The 20,501-nt window shown below is 32.2% G+C and overlaps 1 protein-coding gene across 1 annotated transcript in view; it reads right to left on the minus strand.

Moving 5' to 3' along the window:
• Positions 1 to 693: 693 nt before the first annotated feature.
• Positions 694 to 20,501, minus strand: part of Uba2 (Ubiquitin-like activating enzyme 2) — a 33,867-nt gene continuing 14,059 nt past the window's right edge. Inside the window, exons 8-18 of the mRNA XM_080152878.1 lie at positions 13,892 to 13,952; positions 13,182 to 13,250; positions 12,589 to 12,701; positions 10,566 to 10,674; positions 10,040 to 10,132; positions 8,563 to 8,685; positions 7,485 to 7,625; positions 6,246 to 6,326; positions 3,046 to 3,135; positions 2,016 to 2,086; positions 694 to 1,681 (exon numbers count right to left, since the gene is read on the minus strand). Coding sequence (XP_080009004.1) covers positions 1,552 to 1,681; positions 2,016 to 2,086; positions 3,046 to 3,135; positions 6,246 to 6,326; positions 7,485 to 7,625; positions 8,563 to 8,685; positions 10,040 to 10,132; positions 10,566 to 10,674; positions 12,589 to 12,701; positions 13,182 to 13,250; positions 13,892 to 13,952 — 1,081 coding nt within the window. The 3' untranslated portion in view covers positions 694 to 1,551. The remainder of the gene's footprint in view (positions 1,682 to 2,015; positions 2,087 to 3,045; positions 3,136 to 6,245; positions 6,327 to 7,484; positions 7,626 to 8,562; positions 8,686 to 10,039; positions 10,133 to 10,565; positions 10,675 to 12,588; positions 12,702 to 13,181; positions 13,251 to 13,891; positions 13,953 to 20,501) is intronic.

Here is a 20,501-nt window from a genome sequence, read left to right on the forward strand (position 1 = left end):
TACCAGGAATAAAGGGATATGTTAGACTTACTAGGGAAAAAGGGATAGGTAAATCTTACCAGGAATAAAGGGATAGGTTAATCAGGAATAAATAAATCTTACCAGGGATAAAGGGATATGTTAGATTTACCAGGGATAAAAGAATAGGTAAATTTTATCAGGAATGAAGGGATAGGTTAATCTTACCAGGAATAGGTGAATATTGCCAGGGATAAAGGAATAGGTAAATCTTACCAGGGATAAAAGGATAGGTTGTACTTGCCAGGGATAAAAGGATAGGTTAGACTTAACAGGGATAAAGGAATAGGTAAATCTTACCAGGAATAAAGGTAGATTTTACTAGGGATAAAGGAATAGGTAAATCTTACCAGGGATAAAGGAATGGGTTATTTTTACCAGGGATAAAGGAATGGGTTATCCTTACCAGGGATAAAGGAATAGGTAGATAAAAGGATAGGTAAATATAACCAGGGATAGGTTGTTTTTACCAGTGATAAAGGAATAGGTGAATAAAGTGTTCTGAAAATAGTTTTTTTTTCATTTTTCCCTTCCTTACTGGAAAAAAAACTAGGAGGGGAAAAAAAAAACTTTGCAGCAGGGGGGGAAAATCAATCTTGTGCAGAATATCACCCCTGTTATACAGACAAACATACAAAGTGAGAATATAGATTAGCTGCGCCTAAAAAGAAAATAAAAAGTTACATTATTTATTGATGGAAAGAAACGAAAAAGTGTTACTAAGGTACTTTTTTTTTAATGAGAATACAAAATTATCCTAACATACATAACCCAGCCTTTTTTAGACTCTTTACTCCCCAAAAAGCCTTTAATTTTATTTATAAATAAGAAACCCCTTTAAACTAACTAATTTAGTTAATAATAAATGCAGTATATTTAATTTTTATGAAAAAATAATTCGCGAGATTTACAAGGTGGTCCAAAAAAAATACAGTTTGTAACAAAAATATTTTATAAACCGGGAGTAATATTTCTAAAAATAATACTATATTGAAAACATGATCATTTGGTTATTTTCTAATATTAACTGGATATTTTTGGTAAATATAAAAGTTACTTACATACATTTTACGACAAAAACTTAAAATAGCATTCTTACAAATCTGATTTTTTTATTTTTTTTTTTTATTTAGAAAAGTGTTCAAGTTAAAAATGTGAAAAATGAAAAAAAATCAGATTTTGAAACATAAAAGACATTCAAAACTTATTTTTCCTAGTGATAATAAGAATATACAATAGTATATTCGTTGAAAAAATTTAAATTTTGACTGTCCTTTAAATTATTGCGCTAAAACTAAAGAATAATACTTGAGCCTTCTACAGCTAAATGATGATATAACATAATTCGAAAAATGAAAACTTATCATAAAAGAGACAATTTCAAAAATGGCGCTAAAATTGTGAACTTTTTAAAGCATTAAGTTTTTTGTTGAAAGATGATTTCTAAATAAATAGGTATAATAATACAAAATAGTAAAATATTAAACTGGAGTTGTTTTCATAATTGACCAATCAATCAATCAACCAATGGAACTATTCAATGCAGATGACGCCATCTTCTGCGGGTGGCGGTGACGCCTTTTTGGCGGGAGCTTCGGCGGCGGCGGATTTGCCGTTTTCTTCCGCCTCGCAGATGACGATATCATCGTCATCATCATCAACCCTGAAAAATAATTGGGTTTATTGACAATGCCTGATAAAATTACAGGGATTTCTAGGTATAACACAATGGACGATAAATCTAAACATCCTCAATGATGATAAACAAAATCACCCCTTCTCTAGATGAAAACAGTTGAAGAATAATTTGAAAGCTAATAGTCTGTAAAAACACAATAAAACTCAATAAAGTCTCCAATGTTTTTTTTTAATGAGATAATGTGGTTATCAAACATTGGGTAGGTAATAATGTAATTTGTAGTCCAATGTAATTATGCAATTTAAAATGCCAATTTAAAATAATAATCTGTATTAAAAGTTTAAAAAAAGAAACTTACTTTTGTTTCTTAGCTTTGTGAACACCATTTGTATCGTCAGCTGGTCGCTTTCTGTCTCCGTTAGATACAACCTACAAACATTATTATAAGATAGAGTCACTACGGATATCAGAAGTGGCGCCGTAGCACTGAGCTACGGTGGTGAAAGCCCTTTGTTGTAACTAGAATTTTTCAGTCGCAATACATTCACGCAACTTCCAGTGGTTGTGCAAGATGGGAGAAAATTGAGTAGTTTGGATACTCAATAATCACGTACATAATATACCCTTACCATAAGCTCCTCTGCGAAGAGCCTAATTCATTACGGTGACTTCATTAACAACACCTAACGTGGAGTTAAGCTGGCAAATGTAGCTTTACTGAGGTGTATCGTCCTATTTTATGACTACTTAGGTCCAAACACTAAGAAACCATGGCTACACACATATATAAACTACAAATACATTTATAGAATCACTTGTAAAGTAACTTTGCTCTGTAAGTGTTATAATAAAAGTAAGTATACTTAATTACTTCGCTGAAGTTGATTTTTTAATAGAATATATTTTCGTCAAGTGCTATTCTAAAGTCTAAGTGACTCAAATTAATTCTATTAAGTGTATATTGAAGAGTAGTAGATATGTGTCTCTTGTTTAACTTTTTAAAGCAAAATATATAAAAAATTGATAATCTGATTGCTTAACTAAGAAGCTCCATAAATCTCTTATACAAAATTTAAGCTGTTTTTTCAAAAACAATATGATAATTACGTTTTAGAAAGCTAAAAAAATAATTGGGTATTGTCGGTTTCGTGACATCGCCTCTTAAGGGGCGTTTAGTCGTGCTTTCACAGTAGCTTCTCTCCTATTTCTAGCCCTTGTTGGGCCAATTGCCTAACCCAGCAGGGCAATCATTAGCATTTACCCAACCAACATATTTTTTTATGAAAAAAGTAATGTTTTTTTTTGAGTCAAAAGGTGTCCTTAAAATGGTGATTACATTACGGAATGTCTACAAGAGAAACTCTTCCCGTAATTAATGAATAAATTACCTCAACGTCATCGGTATCAGCAACATCGATAGCAGAATCTTTGTTTCCGGTTTCCTTGACAGGCTCGGGCTCTTTCTTCTCCTCATCCTCCTACAAGTAACAAGGATTACAACATCCACAAATAACAAAACACAAAATAAACATGGTGCATTATTTGCCAAATGTACCACTTTTCTGCACTACCTCTCCGATTTTGTTAATACTCTATATTTTGGTCCATTGGGTCATTCAAGGATGCTAGATGGCCAAAAAAAAGTTTCAGAGTCCCTGGATGTCTAGATATCTAGCTATCTATGAAGGTAGGTAACAAAAATGTAAAAAACACCCATTTTTTCACAATTTTAAAAATTAATTTTTTCATCAATCTTACATCCAATCTATACATTTTATACACCAAAATGATCGTTTATTCATGTAAAAAGCGCGCATAATGCTATTTTGGCCAAAACTCTAATTTTACAGGGTGTCCAACAAAAAGTGTATTTTGGATATCTAGCGTAATACCCAAAATACCTGTCTGAAAAAAATCATTTTTTTTGGCTTAAATCTTGTGTTTTATCTGTGTGCATATGTGGTATATAACGGTTCGGACCACCCGGGACTATAAGGTTGTCAAATTTCACTTTGGGACACCCTGTAAATGTGATTTTTGCGTCTGTAGAGCTAAAACTTGGTCCAAATTGGCTATTTTTTTCAAATTACTCTAATATGTGTCTTAGTATGTTTGGCCATAGTGTTTTCTGACCAGATCAATAATTTCATATTTTTTGGACACCCTGTATTTTCAAAAATAGAGAAAAATTTTTTTTGTTTTTTTAAAAATTTTTTTTCTATTTTTAAGTTACTTAAAACTGTCATATAGATACAGATTTTGACTAATAACAATAATATTTGCCTATTTTACAATTTTTTACACTTTTGGGACACCCTGTGCATGTTTTTGAAAAATGATGGTTTTTGCCCATTTTGGGGGGGAAGGACTCGTTTTAGGGCCATAGACTATTAAATCATTTTTGTAGAACTTTTCAAGACACATCATTTGTTATTTATGCAAAAACCGCAAAAACCGAACCGTTTTGCGGTTATTCACCGCCAAAGGCAGAATTTTTTACGTTTTTTGCCGTTCCCGAGGTTCTAATGGGCATTTGTGGTAAGAAGACGTTGGTTTATCAAGATAACTGTGAAATACTTTTATTTAGGCATTTTAATTTACTAAATTTCATATGAAGTAAATTTTTTTGTATATCCAACCGATTTTTGTCAAAAGGAATTTTAAATGCACATGATTTATGTTTCTTTTATCACTTATGTTATAGCAATTATTTATGTTATATTCACTTAATTTTCTTGTTTTAACAATTGAAATCCATCTTGACAAAAAACGGTTAGCTGCACAAAAAATTTTACTTAATATGAAATTTAGTAAATTAAATTACCTAAATAAAAGTATTTAAGAGGGATCTTGATAAATCAACGTTTTCTTACCAGAAATGCCCATTACAACCTCCGGAACGGTAAAAACGTAAAAAAATTCCGCCTTTGGTGGTGAATAACGGCAAAACAGTTCGGTTTTTGCGGTTTTTGCATAAATAACAAATGATGTGTCTTGAAAAGTTCTACAAAAATGAAGAAATAGTCTATGGCCCTAAAACGAGTCCTTCCCCCCAAAAAATGGGCAAAAACCATCATTTTTCAAAAACATGCACAGGGTGTCCCAAAAGTGTAAAAAATTGTAAAATAGGCAAATATTATTGTTATTAGTCAAAATCTGTATCTATATGACAGTTTTAAGTAACTTAAAAATAGAAAAAAAATTTAAAAAAAAACAAAAAAAATTTTTCTCTATTTTTGAAAATACAGGGTGTCCAAAAAATATGAAATTATTGATCTGGTCAGAAAACACTATGGCCAAACATACTAAGACACATATTAGAGTAATTTGAAAAAAATAGCCAATTTGGACCAAGTTTTAGCTCTACAGACGCAAAAATCACATTTACAGGGTGTCCCAAAGTGAAATTTGACAACCTTATAGTCCCGGGTGGTCCAAACCGTTATATACCACATATGCAAACAGATAAAACACAAGATTTAAGCCAAAAAAAATGATTTTTTTCAGACAGGTATTTTGGGTATTACGCTAGATATCCAAAATACACTTTTTGTTGGACACCCTGTAAAATTAGAGTTTTGGCCAAAATAGCATTATGCGCGCTTTTTACATGAATAAACGATCATTTTGGTGTATAAAATGTATAGATTGGATGTAAGATTGATGAAAAAATTAATTTTTAAAATTGTGAAAAAATGGGTGTTTTTTACATTTTTGTTACCTACTTTCATAGATAGCTAGATATCTAGACATCTAGGAACTCTGAAACTTTTTTTTGGCCATCTAGCATCCTTGAATGACCCAACGGACCAAAATATAGAGTATTAACAAAATCGGAGAGGTAGTGCAGAAAAGTGGTACATTTGGCAAATAATGCACCACATAGATGAACAAACTAACAAAGTAAGCAGAGCTGGATCTTTAAATGTGTAGCCGTTGCCGTAGTCGTAGCCGTCGCCACTGCCAGTGCTGCCAATAAAACATGGATTTTTAAATTTTTGAAGTTTTTATGTATTACTATTATTTTTTTCATATCTTTACCGAAAATTCAAAAAGTGGTTGTGATTTAAAGATCGCATATAGCCGTGTACACGCGTAGCCAATTTGATTTTAAGATAGCTATTAGGTTAGTTGCTGTACCTCTGGCAGCGGCAACGGCTACACATTTAAAGATCCAGCTCTGATATCGAATCTAGTAGTCATGAAAAAGAGAACAAGGATGAATAGCTACCTAAGCAAAAGAAACCATAACTGACGGACCAAGTAACTTGTATGTATATTGGATTAAATAAGGGTATCTTCACAAAGAAAAATCAGGCGTCTATATTCAATGCAGCCGAGAAAATCACATTTCCCCCATAGCGTTACGGACTCTGACACACATACTGATATATTTTAAATAGTTAGCCAGTTTCCTTATCTATAATGGTAAACAAATCCGGTTACTTTCAAGAGTCAATATTATACTTCCTAAACCGCGTGATACCAGATATTAAAAAATATCAGCCTTTTTTAGATCTAATAAAAATAAAATAATAATAAATAATAAAAATTCAATAAATCTTCTTAACCCTGTAAAACTTTTCACCTTTGGTTGAAGTTGAGACTTGTCGCCAGTGACGATAAACTCCTGGCCCTCCTCTAACTTGTCGGCATGGTACAGGATCATCTAAAATAAATAATAATCTTTTCTCGTATTCATTCGAATCCGGTGGATAGGAACCGGTTCTCATCCATACGAAAAAACTATGTCTAGCATTGTATTATATCCAGCTTTCTACAGATATATAAATGGACAATCATAAGATTAAAACCAGTTTTTTAACTCCGAGGTGCCGAAGCCATTCTATATCCGCGGAAAGCTGTTTATAATACGATGCGAGAAATAACTATTCTCGTATTTATTCCAAACTGATTAATATCCGGTGGATTAGAACCAGTTCTCATCCAAACGAAAAAATTATGTCTAGCATCCAGTTTTCCACGAATATCAAAATATGCAATCATAAGATTAAAACCACTTTTTTAACCAGTGCATTTGGCATCTTGGGGATAAAAAAAAACTGGTTTTGATCTTATAATTGTACATTTTATATCCGCGGAAAGCTGTTTATAATACGATGCGAGAAATAACTATTAGACCACTATACATTATTAAGGACAGGAAGGAAGGGGGCAATGGGCCATAAAATAAACAGATACCTAATATTATAACCAAGACAAATCATTCCTACATATTTTTTGTTCTATTGTAAAAATTTAAAAACTCTCTTTTCTTTTCATTACTTTTATGGTTACTTTAAATCCTATGGGAAACATTAATTCTAATACAAAATAAAACTACATTAAAACAAGAATGATTCTTAATAAATAGTTTTTATTGTGATTATTACATTAATATGAACAAGTCACTAGTCTTATAAAAACCTAACCATACTACAAATGCAACGAATAGAAAAGCTTTGATGTCATACCTTTTGTCCACCTTTTAAATTATAATTGGAAAGGTTCAATAAGTGGATCACCGTCCCCCACCCCCCTACTTCCCAATAAAATGTTCCTATCCTCTTCAAACTTTGCGGTGCCCTATAAACCTGGGGGGGACTATCCTTACTTTGATATAACCTAACCAGAGCTTGATCTTTAAATCATTTTAGTGGTGGTTTAGATCGGGGCGCGCCAAAGTTTCAGCCAATCACAGCGCTGCATTTTGATAAAGATCAAGCTCTGATATAAGCATTTTTGTTTCTCTTCAAATAAAAAACAAAACTTTATTCTAAGAAAAAGTTAAGCTGAAACTCGAAGCTGCTCTACAACTACCACAAACCTTAAGTTGATAATTCTGTAGGAAATCATCGCAGGTAAGGATGCTGCCCTCCTTCAGCCCAAAGTCGGCCAGGAACTTATCATTATTCTCCTCCGTCTCGCCCTCCTCACTGGATATCAGGATCAGGCCCTTACCCATCACCTGACGAATATTACAAGTAAGATTTATTGATAATGCCTGTCTGAATTTTTGTTCAATTAATTATCTATTCAACTCAGCAATAACTACATAATATTAATATTAGTTCTAATGAAAACTCGTGCCTTTTTAAAATGAAAAGAAGATTACTGTCCTTTTCGTGTACAGACGTACAAAAAAACTAAATATTGTCTATGTAGAGGTTTTTTTAGGCACAAAAAATAAAAATCAGAAGAAAAAAAATATAGACAAATTTTTTTTTAACATACGCAAATACATCCTACAACTTTAGCATGCGTCATACTAATGCATAGAACAAATGAAAATGATTTTCCAATAATTTTGTAGCATAAGAAAAGGGAAACAATCCTAAGCAATATGGACAAAATCGATGTAGGAGGATGTAGCAAAAAAGTAAGATACTATCAGGGCCCACAGACAAATTTTTAGGGAGATGGTTGTTTTGGAGGTCTTTAGGGCCATACAATATGATGAGAAAGCATGGTTTTTTTTGTTGTGGTAAAGGACCAAATATGATTTTTTACTAACTTAAATCCTTGTACTAAAGTAAAAAGATGTCTGTTTGTCTGTGTGTACCGAAGGATACCGCTAACCGCTGAACCGATCGGGCTCTTCTTAACATGGCAGCTTCTCATATGTCCCGGGAATGTTTAAAACTATTTTGGGGGAGGGTACCACCACCCTCCCAAAAGAAATCATGAAAAATCGAATTCTTAAAAAATATTTGAGACTTGAACGTAACATTGGATGGTATCGTAGTGACTTTAGGAGAGACTTGAACGCCACATTGAAGTGCCACTAGAGGCCTCTAGGGGGCGTAGGCGCTAGTAGGAATATAAAGCAGTCTGTAAGATTTGTTTATAATATAACCTTGAAATTCTTTTTGTCCCATTACTAAAGATATGGGCTAAAACCTGACCTCAACGTCTGGAGCGACCATGTTGAGGGCTCCCTTCAACACCTTCTCCTCCAGGGCCTTGATGGTGAAGGTCTCGCAGTTCAACATCACGTTCACCTCGGGCTTCTCAGGGCACACGTAGCACTGAAAAATATACAGAAAAATCAGATTTGGCGCATTTTTAATGTTTAATTTTTTACAATTCCAAATGCATATGATATAACATTTTATTATTAAAACGAAGGTTTTCTACATTTAGGAGTCTTAAAGTTAGTATATCAGGATTATCCTATTCATTTTAAACATTGCATGATGATTCCTGTAAGAGTTAGGTACAATTTAGTCTATTAGATTAATAATACCGAATTTTTAAAACTTTTTGATATATTGTTAACAATATTTACTTGAATTTTAAAATATTGATCTCTAGGACGATTAGACATAATGTTAAAAACAAAGCACATCTAGAATAATGTTGGATATTAAATACGTTGTTACTCTACATTTGTTAATGTCCATCTGTCTGATCGTCTGAATAGTTGAGCTTAGCTTTTATGGAATTTGTCATCCTTATTGATATGAAACTAAATACATGGTAAACAATAATGTTGAAGTATAAAATATAGGATTAAAAATGAATTTACAAGAATTTTACGTATAAAATATTAGTAACAGTTAACAAAAAGTAATTAAAACAAGGATGACAACATCCATAAAAGCGAAGCACTGAAACGGTAGGACAAACGGACATTAACGCTTGTATAGTGTCTGAACTGAATAATCAGAATATAAAAGTATAAGAGTCAAAGCAAAATTGTAAGTAAATTTGTTGAAAAACTGCTTGATATAGGATAATGTTTAAGGACATACTTACATTTTAGGACTTGATTATAGAGTTGCTTCGCTTATAATATTGTTCTTTGTTGTCTCAGGAATTAATATACCAAAAATCAGATCAAACGGATAAATAGTTCACATTAAAATTTGTTGTTTAAAAAGTAGAAAAATCAACATGTTTAAAATGGAAGTACGGACATTCTGGTAATGATTATAGAGTTGCTACGCTTTCTAAATCGTACCTAACTACTACAGGAATCATCATACTAAGTTTGAAATCGATAGGACAATTCTAACATGCCTAAATTAACGAATAAAAGCTATCTATCTCGGACGGACGGACCGACCCTAATTAAAGAAAAGCTTCGCTTTTAAAAATATATCAATTCATAGATTTTTAGGATCATGTAAAGAAAACTAAGTAGCGGGGTTCGTCGTATTTTCACAGAAGCTTTTGATATGATATTTTAGGTTAGGTTATGCAAATGATAATGATTGCCCCGCAGGGACTAAAAAAGCTAATGTGAAAACACGACGAAGCCCACTACTTCGTTTCTTTTCATGATCAGATTTTTTAAATTATAGGGGAGAAAGGCTTTTAATTACAATATATATTAATGACTCATCATACAACTACACACACACACACGGACAACAATACCTTGGGATTTGGGGGCTCAAGCTGCTCAGTCACCAAGATCTTCTTTCTGGGGTTGGGCTGCTGTCTAAGATACACGGTACGGCATTTCTCAACCTAAATATATAGATATAGATAGTACGTAAAACATTATTTTAAATCATACTAGCGGCTACGCTTCTAGAGGCACTTAAAATATTTTTTTAATAATACGTAGGTAACCTTTCTATGTTGCGTTCAAGTCTCTGCGTAAAAAATCGATTTTTTATTACTCTAGTGAGGGTGGTGGTACCCTCCCCCAAGATAGTTATAATCCTTCCCGGGACCTATGAGAAGCTACCCTGTTAAGGAGAACCCGATCGGTTCAGCGGTTAGCGAGATCCTTCGGTACAAACACACAGACACACACACAGAAATCCTGTTACTTTAGTATAAGGATTGTTGTATCTCAAAAACTGAAATAATTCAAAAAAATATTTGGTAATTTCAGCTGATATTTTGTAATATTCTGTCCGTCTGTCATAACAATCAATCAATCTATCAATCCTACCTGATTGTTTAAGATTTTGATGGCCTCCATAACGATACATCCGGCGATAACGGCGTTGGTAGTGGCGATGGCGGGAATGATGTTACCGGCCATACTCTTCACCTCAAATCTAAAAAGATATAAAAAAATGAATTAATATTACATTTTCAAAGACTATTGGTATTATATTCTTAAATATAAAGATAAAAAAAAACAAAACTGAAAATTCCATTAATTAGAAGCAAAGATTTCAGAAAGTAAAAAAATCATTTAAATAATGTTTTTATATGAATGTTTGAATATTAAACAAACACTTTTTTTCATAATTTCAAAAATTGAATCTAAGTTATTTAAACACTAAACATATTTTTTCAGAATTGCCCTAAACCGGTTTTAATCTAACGGATATGAACCGGATTCGGAACAATATTTCAAAATTCCTTCTTGACTAATTTTGATTAAGCTTAAGCTCTGAAATTACATAACTTTTAAAATACTTAATATATTTGACTAAAATACTCCTAAAATATAAAGAAATTATAATAGGAAAATCCTTTGTCATAAAATAAAATATTTGAAGAGGCGAGGCAACTCTATAATTTCTCATGTCCGTCTGTCTTTCAGATTCATTAGAGGCAATTTTTCATAGCTATCAAAGAAAGATGCCTGAAATATTTTTTACGATATTCATGAACAATAGTTACATCTCGAATCGTTTTATAAACACCTTTCCGCGGATATAAAATGTACAATTATAAGATTAAAACCTGTTTTTTAGTCCCGAGATGCAGAAGGCAGAGGCTAAAAAAACTGGTTTTAATCATGTGATTGTGCATCTTTTTATTCGTAGAAAACTGGATATAAAACGACGCTAGACATATTTTTTTCGTATGGATGAGAACCGGTTCTAATCCACCGGATATTAATCGGTTTAGAATGAATACAAGAATAGTTATTTCTCGTATCGTATTATGAACGGCTTTCCGCGGATATAGAATGTACAATTATAAGATTAAAACTAGTTTTTTTAGCCCCGTGGTGCCGAAGGCACAGGCTAAAAAAACTAGTTTTAATCTTATGATTGTACATTTCTATATTCGTAGAAAACTGGATATAATACGATGCTAGACATAGTTTTTTCGTATGGATGAGAACCGGTTCCTATCCACCGGATTCGAACGAAGACGAGAAAACATATTCTAAAATTAATTTGTGAGTCCGTCAAATAAAAAAAAAACTCCGTCCGTCCGTTCATTTGGCTTCTTATTTTAGTAAATTAATTTAGTTTATGAGCTTTGCTACATAATAAATTTGTTATCCTTGTTTATATTTTAATGGGAACAAAAGATTAGTCTCATATTTAACATTAATTATTTCTTTACAATTTAGCATTTTTTACAAGAAATTCATTATTTTTATATTTTTATTTAAAATTACATTTTTATCAATATTGTATTTGATAAATAATAATAGATTATTAATATTTAGGATTGAAGTTAATACATATAAAAAGTACACCTAATCTTTGCTAACAAAAAAGCAGAGGTGTATATTCTGCATATTATACCCTGCTGAAGGGGGGGGGGGGGACACAGAGGGGTAAAAAAATTTGGTTGGAAGAAAAATGTAAAAATTAAGAGAACTCAAAACATTTCTTCCCATTTTTCTCCATTCCTTAATGAAAAAACTAAAAGAATATGTGGATAATACGAATAAAAAAGAGTCCTGAAAATATTTTCCCCTTCCTTGCTGGAAAAAACTAGGAGGGAAATAAATGAAAAAATTTGCAGCAGGGGAAAAAAAGAATCTTGTGCAGAATACACGCCCCTGAAAATAAAAACAAAAAGTTCTTTTTACTAACATCTCATTGAAAAATAAAAACTGTACAGAAAATTTATGTTTAGTATTTTTGGTCCGATTTTTCTGGATATTTATGTTTTCAGTACACTTCATTATTCCTTTAGCCGGATATCCCATGAAGAAGAATACATTATGTATATTATATACCCTTCTGGCCCAATCCCTCCCTGATTGTATACTGTACCTGGATTTCTGAGGGATATTGAAGATGTACATCCTGATGTTGGCGCAGGCAGTAACAAAATCCAGGTGGGGCGGGGTGTCCTTGTCCCAAGATAATTCACCATCATCACGGGTCTAAATATGGAAATTCTTTTAAAGGGTGTAGGCTAGGGTTTATTCTCCTAACTAAAAAAAGGCAAAAATATATATTCAGCGAGAAAGTAGGAGGGATCTCAAATTTTTAACTCTTAAAAGAATTTTTGATGGTGAAGGAAGGGGGTGATAATTAACCTTCAGTATAAAAAATTTCAACATTAATATTATTTGATGAAAAGTTTCAGTTTAAACAGTTTGTTATTTAACCCGTTAATATTAGGAATATTTTTTTTAAAATCCGTCAATTGACAAGGTTTACAATTATTTTTAACGAAGCAATGTTCCACGGTCATACAATAGTACAGAAAAAATCCTAGCTATAGAGTAGATACGCAACACAAATAAATATCATTTGGGAGGGATAGAACATTGCACTTAAAATTACACTAGCATCTTAAAATATGATTTATAGAAAGGGTAATTTTGTTTATTATCATATGGTATAAACTTGATTATTACCTGTAACTCTGCCTTGAGATCCTGGATTGCTTTGTCTAAGAAGTTGACACACTCAGCTACGCTCCAAACCTTAACAACAAACAAGGATGTTATTATCAAACAAAGCATGGCTTCTAACTCATAAAAAAAACTAAATGAAATGAAACTTAGGTAGTAAAAAACAAATATATTTCTTTGTGATAAACAATTTCGGATTTTTTCCAAGAATTAAAGGCTTGTCTTAAGTCTTTTTACTCCTTCAAATAAAATTTTTTGTTCTGTAATTTTTTTTGAGTTATTGAACCGACAGGAGGGGTTCTTTCTTCCATAGTGCTACGGACACACGTATGGATAAAAAGAATTGAAAAACTTCACAAAAAAATACTTTAGTCTAACAAGACAGCAGTAAATATGGTTCCAGGACAAACGCAGGAGTCCCAAACGTCGGAGTGGACAAACGCAGGAGTGTTAAAATATTAATTTAATTAAGTATTTCTATACAGATTAGGTTAGGGATATGAATGTACAAATAAACCTTCCGCTGGGGTTAGGCATTTAAAAACCTGTATAAGATGGTCTAAAATGGGTTAGGTTAGGTTAAGTGTCCACTCCGACGTTTGTGGGACTCCTGCGTTTGTCCTAGGACGGTAAATATCTCAAAACATCTCATTACAGTGGACACAATGTTCAATGAAAAATTTCAAAATAAGAACAAAATTATGCATAGTTACCTTTTGATCAGCCAGGTTTGAATCATTTGCAATGGTTGTGGTAGTATCGGGCAGACAGTCCCTAAATATTTAATAACATCAAATAAATAGGTAAGTTTGTGAATAAAAAAAAAGTCTAATTTTATATGAAGATGTGTTGACAATGGATGATAAATTAAGGTATATCCCCGAATTATGATAAACAAAATAACACTACTGTAGTTTGTACCAAGAAATCATGATTTAATAAGTTTTTAAGGCAAAAAAATGCAAAAAAATGTGTATATTAAAGTCTCGGTATTTAAAGTTTAAGTACATTAAAGAATCAATATTCTAATATTATTCTAAATTATTTAGTAAAGATTTACTTTGCAGAAAAATAGAGTAAGATGGATAGATTATAATTCAATTTTCACACACACAAACACACACACACACACGCATGATCTATGCTATGCCGGAGAGAGAAAATAAAAATTATAAAAAGGGTTGGAAACTTCAATAGAAAAAAGTTCCATTAAGCAGAATTTTATCAAAGGCTTTGAGATAAAATATTTAATAGAAATAGTTTCACGAGAAATACAATCAATAGTTGGAATTCTCCTACTGGGCCCAACAATAAAAAAAAGAAGCAAATTTTAAAATAGAATTGTCCTTTTTTATTAAAACTTTCAAATTGGTGATTTAAAATTATATTTAAGTAAGAAAATTTCATTTAAAGCGAAGCTACTCTAAAATTTGACAATGTATGTCGTTTAAGAGTCAATTTGCACTGATTTTGCGGGATCTAAATACCCTATTAACCATCTAAAAGTATATTAAAAGAAATTTCGCTTGGATTTTATAGTCGTTGAAAATATAAAATTTTCAGAGGAGCTTTAATCTGATCCTATTGACTAGCTAGACATAATATATTCTTTCAAAGGATTCAGAAATTGGACAATGTAAGATAAATTAATCCTCTTCCCAAAATTGATATGTAAACTTTCCCCTTTGGTAGATACAAAATAAGAGGTTGAAGATTATAAAATCATTATCATCCTTTTCTTCCCTGAATCTATGAAAGAAAATATTAACAAAGAAAAATAATTTATTTTTCAACGAGATCCTGAATTTTTAATATTAAAAATAATTCCATCTAGAAACCTATTAATTTTTGTTTTTCATAAAATTATTAGGTAAATAGTCTTATTTAAGTACATTGTTTGTACAAAATGCACTTAGTTTTATACCAAAGAATCAAAACAATTTATATCACGAAAAATTTCACCTTTCATGTATAGACGTATAAACCAAGGAATCATATGGAATAAGACACTTGACAATAAATCTATGAATCCTATGATAAACAAAATAAAACCTTTTGTAGATTAAAAACTATGGCAAAAAATGGAGGGGGATTCGGTAATTTCAAAAAAAAAATTTTTGGTCGCGGTTCAAATACCCGTTCTATACATAAAAATAAGCAATACAATGAATTTTTTTGGTTCTATCTTGATTCTAAGTGGTAGAAGGTAAAATCAAGATTTTTCGAAAATACGCGAAGAATGAATCTTTAAACCTGAACATTAAGGTTATCGGTTACCGGCATACCTGCATTACTTGGGTTTTCGCCACCCAAGTGCCACCGAAGACTGGCCATTGATAAACGTGACACGCGATCATAAGCGTAGCAATAAACATTTTTCACCATAAATATTAGATTCTCAGATAGCAAAGTATTCACTTATTTTATCATTTAAATCATAAAATAATACTGATTATATCTTAATTTTACTTCATGGAAAATCTATAGTTCTAATCTGTAAAATATTTTAATTCTTGTTCATTTTTCAAGCACGTATCTTCAGTTTAAAAGCGTATATCTTCATTTTTTAGCATGGATCTTCATTTTTTATACGTCAATCTTCATTTTTTTAGCGCCAATCTTCATTTTTTTAGCGCAAATCTTCATTTTAAAAGCATGTATCTTCATTTTTTAAGCAGGAATCTTCATTTTTAAGTGTCAATCTTCATTTTATTTGCGCCAATCTTCATTTCAAAAGCTTGGGTCTTCATTTTTTAAGCACGTATCTTCATTTTTTAAGTGTGTATCTTCAATTTTAAGCATGTATCTTCATTTTTTACGCGTCAATCTTCATTTTTTAAGTGTTAATCTTCATTTTTTTAGCATCAATCTTCATTTAATAGCGCCAATCTTCATTTTAAAAGCATGGATCTTCATTTTTTAAGCATGGATCTTCAGTTTTTAAGCATGTATCTTCAATTTTTAAGCATGGATCTTCATTTTTTAAGCGTGGATCTTCATTTTTAAAGCGGGAATCTTCATTTTTAAGTGTCAATCATCATTTTGTAAGCTTATTTCTTCATTTTTAACGCGTCAATCTTAATTTTTTAAGTGTCAATTTTCATTTTTTTAGCATCAATCTTCTTTTTTTTAGCTCCAATCTTCATTTTAAAATCTTAAAATCTTATTTTTTATGCGTGGATCTTAATTTTTTAAGCATGTATCTTCATTTTTTAAGCGTGGATCTTCATGTTTTAAGCGCCAATCTTCATTCTTTAAGCGTCAATCTTCATTTATTTAGCATCAATCTTTATTTTGAAAGCATGTATCTTCATTTTTTAAGCATGTATCTTTATTTTTAAGCGTGGATCTTCATTTTTTAAGCGTGGATCTTCATTTTTTAAGCGTGGATCTTTAGTTTTTAAGCATCAATCTTCATTTTTTAAGCGTCAATCTTCATTTTTTAAGCATCAATCTTCATTTTTTAGCGTGTATCTTGATCTTTTAAAGCATAAATCTTCATTTTTGAGCGTCAATCTTCATTTTAAAAGCTTGCAACTTCATTTTTTAAGCGTTGATCTTCATTTTTTAGCGTGGATCATCATTTTTTAATAGTCAATCTACATTTTATAAGCATAGATCTTCGTTTTTAAAGCGTAAATCTTCATTATTTTAGCGTGTATCTTCATTTTTAAAGCGTGTATCTTCATTTTCTAAGGGTTGATCTTCATTTTTTAGCATGGATTTTCATTTTTTAAGCTTCAATCTTCATTTTAAATGCATGAATCTTCATTTTTTAAGCGCTAATCTTCATTTTTTAGGCATCAATCTTCATATTTTAAGCAGCAATCTTTATTTTTTAAGCATGTATCTTCATTTTTAAAGCATGTATTTTCATTTTTTAAGCATTAATCTTCATTATAAAAACTTGGATCTTCATTTTTAAAGCGTGGATCTACATCTTTAAAGCGCCAATCTTCATTTTTTAGAGTGGATCTTCATTTTAAAGCATGGATCTTTATTTTTAAAGCATGGATCTTCATGTTTTAAGCGTGTATATTCATTTGAAAGGCATGTATCTTCATTTTTTAAGCTTTTATCTTCATTTTTAAAGCATGGATCTTCATATTTTAAGCGTGGATTTTCTAAAGATATTAAAAAAATTTCTGACACAAATTGAGAATTTTACTGATTACAATTACAGATTTGCCATGAAGTAAAATTAATATATAAAAAGATTATTTATTAATTTAAATGATAATGCAAATGAATACATTTTTTATCTCTTGAACATGATTTTCAAGGTGTAAAAAGTTTATTGCAATGATTATGATAGCCTGTCAGTTTAATCTTTGGCCACAACTTCAGAGGTTGTATTACAAGCTGTATCTTTTCTATTACAAGCTTTGTCTTTTCTCTTGAAAGTTGTGTCTTTTGTGAGGCCAGAATTCACAAAAGACATAGCTTGTAAGAGAAAAGACACGACTTGCAATCACAAAAGATAGAGGTTGTATTACAAGCAGTGTCTTTTGTCTTACAAGCTCTGTCTTTTCTCTCTCAGCGCCTTGATACCCTGGTGAAGACTAGACGTCAATATCTCAACCCTTACTCCCGTAGTAGAGCGCCAAAGACGAGGAACCAGCACGAGCTTGAGTGTCAAACACTTTACAGTAGTCAAGAGCAAGAAAAGTGGTGGCGAGGGTTGACAAAACGGGTCCAGTTCAGGCCACAGATGAGCTACAGAAATTCTTTTGGTGTCTATGGATTCGTTTTGAGATTCTACTAGCAGTCACCATTTGAACCCATAGTTTTAAGTCACTCCAAAGACAGGCAACCTTAACCGGCAGAAGGAGTGACCCAATCTGAAACAGTTATTAATAAAAGATGCTCTAAATGCTGTCAAGAATGTTCACACCAAGTTTGGTGTTGATATCTTAACCCTACCTCTGCTAGTAGTACGCCAAAGAGGGTATACCGGAGCGAGTATACGGGAGTCTACTTGACTAAGGAATGGTGTACGAAAGAGCAAAAAAAGTGTCTAGAATGTCTACACTAAGTTTGTTTTGATATCTCAACCCTAGCTCTGCTGGTAGACTGCCAAAGACGAGGAACTGGAGTGAGTATATGGGTAAGTCAGTTTGACTACTGTGTAGCGTTTAACACTAGTGCTCATATTGATACCTTGACTTTGGGAGTCTACCAGGCAGCCTAGAGAAAACTTAGCTTAACCAAACTTGGTACAGGGCACCATTAGGTATCAGAGAGCATATCACATATCAGAGAGCACTTAGGGCGCCCTGAACCGTGGTACTCCAAAACTTGGACTCCGGTATCTCGACTTCAACCAATCACAGCTGAGATTGTATTAGTTTCCCCCTTTGTTTCCGCTATGATTTTGGTTTAACCCATTAGTGCCGAGCGCCACTTTTATGGGCCGATCGAGCTGAAAATCTCAGGGAAGCTTTATAATGGTAAAAACGGAATTCCAATTTTTTTGTTTTGCTCTAGTGGCATGCACAGGAAAGTTGCAAAAAAACCCGTTTCGGCCTGGCCATAAATACCAACCAGGCATCATGACTCCTTTTGGGCGGTTTCCCCGGGCATTAAAACCCGGTTTTGTAGTATAAACCCGGTTTTTTCGACCAAAAATCGAAAAATATAATTTTTGAATGCCCAAAGTGAGATGAACACTTTTTAGAACTTTGATACAATCCGTAATTGAAAACTACACAACCTCATGTAATCTTTAGAGCTACAAGTAATATACAAAGCGATTTATTTCAAATTTAGTGTTTCGGCTATGGGTACCGCCCTTTTTGGTTAAAAAAACCCGGTTTAAAAGACACACACTACAGAAAAAGAACATATAAAATTTGGGTGTTACATATCAGAAAACGAGCATAAAACTATTGGGAGACACATATAGAGATTACTAGGGTTATTAGGGTGGCTCAAACCCTTACTAATGACGTAAACTGTTACTTTTATTGGTTGAAAAGTTAAAACCGGGTAATAAAAATCGGTAATTAAAACTGTCGGGTATTTATGGCCAAGCCGAACCGGGTCATAATAGGGCGTAAAAAAACGATAAAAAATCATATAAAAAATGATAGTTTGAATAAAACGAATTCACAAATAGATGTACTTGTCAATAAACATTAGATATCATGAAAAAAATCAGTGACTTTACTATAAAAACAAAAAAGTTTATGATTTTCAAATTTTGTTGAGCTATACCAGCAAACGGAAGTAAGCTAAACTGCCTGCTCCAGGGGGAAATGAAAGCCAGAGTAGTAGAGGGGGGATTCATACTGAGAATGATGCAATTATGAAGCCGGAAACAGTTTTTTTTTTCCATTTTTCGGAACCGGGTTTTGATGCCTGGTTCGGTACTAATGGGTTAAAAATGCAATTTAAATCAAATTTTTTCATAGATTTTGACTAGGTATGAAATGTGGTGTTTTTTTTTGTAAAAATGTAATCAGTTACCAGCAATCTAAGTTTCTGACAAAGATAAGGTTATTAAGGGGGGGGGTTTTAATGCAACCATCTCGTAATCAATGTATAAATGGCACTTAGAATTCGAATTTTTATCTGAAATTTTGTACGAATAATCCTTGGTAGGTCTATTTTCCCTAAAGCGAACAAAAAGTTGGAAAAGTAGCGGCTAACGGCTTGCGTCTCAGCTGGGTAGCGATTTTTTGGGTATTTTCAAGAGAAATCCATCACGAAACCTCTCTCCATGTAATGTTCTTTTCCACTCCAAAACGTTTTCAAACGGTTCTAGCCGGTAGTTGCTGGTACTAGAAATCTAATAAATGTTTTTTTTGTATCATTTCACATGATTTAAAGCAAAAATATGATTCAAAAAGTTGATTGCTACGTTATTTATGACAGATTTGCCCTAAAAATAGCCAAAAACCGGCTAAACGGCTGAGCCATTAGCCGTTACTTTTTCAACTTTTTGTTCGATTTAGGGAAAATAGACCTACCAAGGATTACTCATGCATAATTTCAGATCAAAATTTGAATTCTAAGTGCCATTTATACATTGATTACGAGATGGTTGCATTAAAACCCCCCCTTTGTGTCTAGGCAATGTAATTTAATATTGTTTTTTCTTTTATGAGCATTGGAAATCTTTCAAAAATTTCATTGTACATAAAATGCTATTTTGAAATGCCTAGAACTTTTTTGTTATTTAAGCTGAAGGCTTTAAATTTGGGGTATTTGGTCTGTTTATGGCAGTCTTTCAGCAGTTAAAGCATGGTATTTCTTGCAGGCTTCCTTTAAACTCCTTTCTAGCTTGACGAAGAGTTGAGTTATGACGATTCTACCATATGC

The sequence above is a fragment of the Acartia tonsa genome, chromosome 3 (assembly GCF_053477335.1).
Source record: "Acartia tonsa isolate MP-2025a chromosome 3, ASM5347733v1, whole genome shotgun sequence".
Taxonomy (NCBI): domain Eukaryota; kingdom Metazoa; phylum Arthropoda; class Copepoda; order Calanoida; family Acartiidae; genus Acartia; species Acartia tonsa.